General features: G+C 40.3%; 1 protein-coding gene across 1 annotated transcript in view; it reads left to right on the top strand.

The window, feature by feature from the left end:
• Positions 1 to 2,406: 2,406 nt before the first annotated feature.
• Positions 2,407 to 4,731, top strand: part of DNAL1 (dynein, axonemal, light chain 1) — a gene marked incomplete at both ends in the record, with an annotated part of 8,127 nt that continues 5,802 nt past the window's right edge. The window contains one exon of the mRNA XM_010191016.1: positions 2,407 to 2,445. Coding sequence (XP_010189318.1) covers positions 2,407 to 2,445 — 39 coding nt within the window. The remainder of the gene's footprint in view (positions 2,446 to 4,731) is intronic.

Here is a 4,731-nt window from a genome sequence, read left to right as displayed (position 1 = left end):
AGGCGGGGCAGTTGTGGCCTGTTCCTGTGCCTCGGAAAGGGGGATTTCAGGGATAGACCAAAGTAGTGGGGAGTCTGGGGTGCCATCCTATAGTTAGTTACGTGTTTCTAAGGCAGCAGCATCTGCGATTACTATAGCGATTAGCCTGGTATCTGTTGCTGTGCAGTTCTGATTTGCTCTATTCAACATACAAATAAATGTTTGGAAATGAAGGCAAAGTGTCACTGTTTCACTCGTTCTTGGGGGTCTGATTTTTGTAAGTATTCTGTGTGCAGCAGCCTTTGTTTTTTTAAAAAAATAAAAATCTTTTGTTACAACTTTTATATGTACAGGGGTGGGTTTTTTTTCCCTTTAAGGTGTAATGTTTTTCCTGCCATGTTGATGGTGTCTTGTCAGGGTGACAATTTCAGCTATAGATCGCTTGGTATTTCAAATGTTTTAAGTAATATGACTTCATTTAGTCTAAATTCCTGTAGGAAATTGTTCAACATGCGGGTAGAGGAACCCTGAAAATGAGCTTCTTGGAGGAAGGTTCCCCTTAAGTAACCTCCCTTGGCAGAAGATGCTGTGATTTACCTATAGAAACTTCAAGTGCACTCCAAAGAACAAAACAAAATCCCTGGTGCATATTCTCTTGATAACCCACTATGCTGATTTTTGGATTTCCACCAAATCAGATGTTACAATGGGAGAAACAAGTCAGCAGGGGACAGGGAAGAAGCTGCTCCTTGTGCTCATGTGGATCATTAGCTTCGAAGTCTAATCCGGTTTTAGGTGTGAGTCTGAAATGGAAGCAGGCATTGGTCATATAAATCCATTTCTGTCTTCAACATGAATGATCGAGGTAATGTTCCCAAACGCAGTAATAATTTGCTACCATAATTCTGAAAAATGCAGTGAAGTTCCTGTCCAAAAAAACCCCAGATTATCTGGAAGCCAGCTGGTTTTGCTTGCACTGTTAGCTGTTAATCAGGTTTCATGAGGCTGTTGGAGTGGGAACTAGGGTCGTGACTTTCTGAGCAGGAGGAGGTCACACTCCTCTGTCCTTTTTGTCTGCAGCAGACAAGAGGAGATCCTGCCATGCCATGAGTTTGCCAGGTCACTTACACCTAGAGTAGGTTTGACATGGTATAGACAGGGTTCAAATGAATGCCCATCAGTGGGCAGAAGCAACTGGAACATCTGCTCAGCAGTATATGTCTAAATGAAGGTATATCTTCATATTTGACATGCATGCTCAGGCTCCGTGGTATTGCTGGGTCTTAGACTGTTGCTGAGTGTTCAGTGTCTGCTTTTGCATCCAGCTGCCTTAGCTGTTGTGTTGTCTTTCACCTCTGGGTCCAGAGTTTCCAGGGGTCTAAAGTACCCAGCACTAAAGCTCTGTGACCAACTTGATTGTCTGTAAGAGATTCTGGGTGGAAGTTAGTTTGTTGGTTTTAACTTTTACTGTCTTTATATATATATCTGATAACCTGAAAGGCTGCTTCTATGCACTTACGGTAGTGCTACACAGAAAAGCAACAGAGATGCCCGAACTAGAGTCCTCTTGTTTTGGTAGAAGGTCAGCCGTTGGTCAGTTTTTGTGAGAGACTGATCTCTGGAACCTTGTTAATCTGAAAGATATCTTGGAATAAGCTTAATGTTTAGGTTGTATCAGAGTTTCACTGTACACTACTGTTTGGGATATCATCACGTGGTTTTGGTAAGACTCTGATGAGAGGCAGAAAAGTTGGAGTTAGTGACAACAGAAAGTTGGCCAGTGGGTCAATCCTTGGGAAGCCTTGTACAGCAGCTCTCAGATGTTTCCTAACTGAATAATGCATGTTTTCACATCACATGATGTGACTCGACATAAAATGATTGGAGGAAAACATATAAACAATCCAGATTGCTCTTGATTTTTGGCAAGATGTATCTTCTTTTCGTCGGTGAATCTTAAGAGGCTGTATCATTCTGTCTGCTCACAGATTTGCTTTCAGACAGGAAGTTGCTAAGCACAGTGATAGAAAGTGTGGGCTTTTAAGAGCATTAGACCACATTTTTCAGTGCCGTAACTTCTTCTGGTTTTGAATTGAATTGAATTTCACCATCAAAGCTGACAAAGCAGTGTCCCAAACTCATGCTCCACGCAGGGCAGAGAGTAAGATCAGGAAGGTAACGTCCTCACATGTAGCCAATTGATTGCTTCTGAAAATGCTACCAAGTACCCCAGAAAATAAAATTACGAGACACTGTGGGGTTCCAGCTTCTTCAACTCAGCTGGAGGAAGATAATACAGGAAAGTGGTAGAAGGGGGTAGACAAGCCCCTGGTCAAGGGAGAGAGAAGGGAGAGGAGATGGGTTTGCAGTGAACAAGCCAACTAAAAATTCGCAATGAATATTCATTTCAATTTGTTTCATTTTTAGGCAAAAGCAACAACTATCAAAGAAGCTCTAGCCAAATGGGTAAGTTCCAGAGCAATATCTAGCAGCTTTGCAGTACTCCGTGGCACGCGTTTTGACTGTGTTCAGCTCAATTTCTTTTTCAAACTTACTGTAAGAAATACGTTTGCATGAAACATCTGCTATAAGAAGTTTGACAGTGTAAAAGTTTTATTATTATTATTGAAGTATAATGCATTCTATTGGCCTTCCTGTATGTTCTTGTTACATTGATATGGCTGGTAAAGATGAGTGTTGCTCTCCTGCCTGGTTCTGCTGAATGTGCATTGATAGAAGGCCTGAGGCTACAAAGAGATTTAAAGTTGGGGATGTCTTATGTTTTAATTACACTCTGTTCATTTTACCTGAGTGTAACCCTTCCCACAGAATAAACAAGTACGAAATTCTCACTGTACTGAGGTCAGCAAATCTTCTACTACTGTCTTTTAATAGATGATCCCCCATATCACGCAAAGCTTAACTCAGAATGAGTTTCTTGTTTGTTTTTCTTCTTAGAGTACTGTGTTAGTACAGACAGTCATCTGGGGCAGTGATTGACCTGCTCCTGGAGCCTTCTAGAAAGAAATTTGTTGGCAAGGATGCAGATGTGATTTCACATGATGATATAGGATCCTCTGGGGTCAGGTTCCCAGTCTGGTAAAACCAGTGAGAATTTGCTTTTCTTCCCTCTTTCTGCCCTCCAAAGTCTCAACTCCATGTTTCCTATGAAAGATTTCTATTCCATTTGCTCCTCTGTCACATGTCTTTTAGAGATCATAGACCTGTGTCAGTGAGTTTTGATAAATGTTAGGCATTAAATGCTGAATTTGCTTTTCTGTCCATGTTACTGGGGGTGTGTCTAAATCTTCCTTTTACGACTCCTAATGTGGGTCCATGTGACTTGTAAAATTGGATCTGGTGGTGGTGTCGCATTCCGGATGTTTTCCTTCCCTTTGATATAAGGGTTCACCTAATGCCCTGCAGACAGGGTGACATTAGTTAAATCAAAGCAACTTTAACTTTGCGAACACATAACCTGACCTTAAAAAAGTATCAGTTTTTCCTGTGGTTTCTCACTGTTGCTGGCCACTTTCTGTGTTGGAAGTTCTCTCCCTTTTGTGTTTTTAAGGAAAAAAAAAGTATTTTTATTTGTTGGTACAAACTGATGGATTATAAACTGGTGGTGCTCTTAGAAAATGGAAGTGTCACGCTTGCATAGTGACTTAGTTTGAGCTCATTCACCTTATTCTAGCAAAACCTCTGACATGCTTATCTGTTAAATCACTAATTATAAGTGAAAATAGTGAATTTGGACAGAAACTGGAATGTAAGTAAATGCACATGGCAACATGGTGATTTTTTTTCTTAAATTAAGTTGCCTGATGTATTTTAGGTACATAAGGGAGACAATAATGTTATCAAAACCTGATCTTCTGCTGTGAGATTCCTAAAGACTTCTGGGTTGCAATTCATTTCATGACAAAGTAGCCATATAAACCAGGCCAGACTTCAGCTATCTCACTTTTCAGTAGCTGCATAAAACTAGAGGAGAAAACAAGAGTCCTTGTTTTGAAAGCGCCGAGTAGATTTCTCCTTTGTTAATGGACCTCCAGTCCTCCCGCTGAACAGTGAGGGAATGGACAAAATGCTCCCTTTGTGCTGTCAGGGAGGCAGCTGTCAAAGCTGGTGCTGCTACCTAAAGAGATACTTGTTCCAAGTGTTTAGTCAATAATTACCATAACTCCTGAATTTTAAAAGATTTCATAGACTATGTGTTTCAGTACACCCAAATGCTGAAGTTGTAGCCATTTTTCTAAAGCTCTTATAAAGTATTTAATCTAGAAAATTATCAACCTAGGTTGTAAACAGGGAATTAGTCTTTTGTTGTATTCTCTAAAGTGTGAAATCTTCCCCTGCTCTTTTTTAATGGCTAATTAGAAATGTAATTTTTTTTAGATTCTTAACTTTGGTGGAGAACCTCAACAGATTCACAAAGCCCACTCTCCTGTGTTCAGTTTGTGTTGTGAGTTAGACGTGAGTTCTCTGAGTGAAGTGGGAAGGAGATTTTTCTGTCAGAGCTTTTAAGAATCTGCTTCTGCTCCTGATTTGTCCTGGTTGAGGCTCCCCTATGTCAGTATCCATGGAAGTACCTTCATTCCGAATTTTAAACTGCCATCTATTCTCCATTTCCTTATGGCAGAGGACCCCTTAATTAAATTGCTCAAGTGTAACAAAACTTTATTTAAAAAGCATATGTCATGTGTAAGTTCTTTTGATATCTTGAAAATAAGGTTGCGTTCTCCTCTCATG

Source organism: Mesitornis unicolor, unplaced genomic scaffold, assembly GCF_000695765.1.
Source record: "Mesitornis unicolor isolate BGI_N332 unplaced genomic scaffold, ASM69576v1 scaffold28008, whole genome shotgun sequence".
Lineage (NCBI taxonomy): Eukaryota > Metazoa > Chordata > Aves > Mesitornithiformes > Mesitornithidae > Mesitornis > Mesitornis unicolor.
Note: the sequence above shows the minus strand (reverse complement) of the source record. Positions and strands in the feature narration are given on the sequence as shown.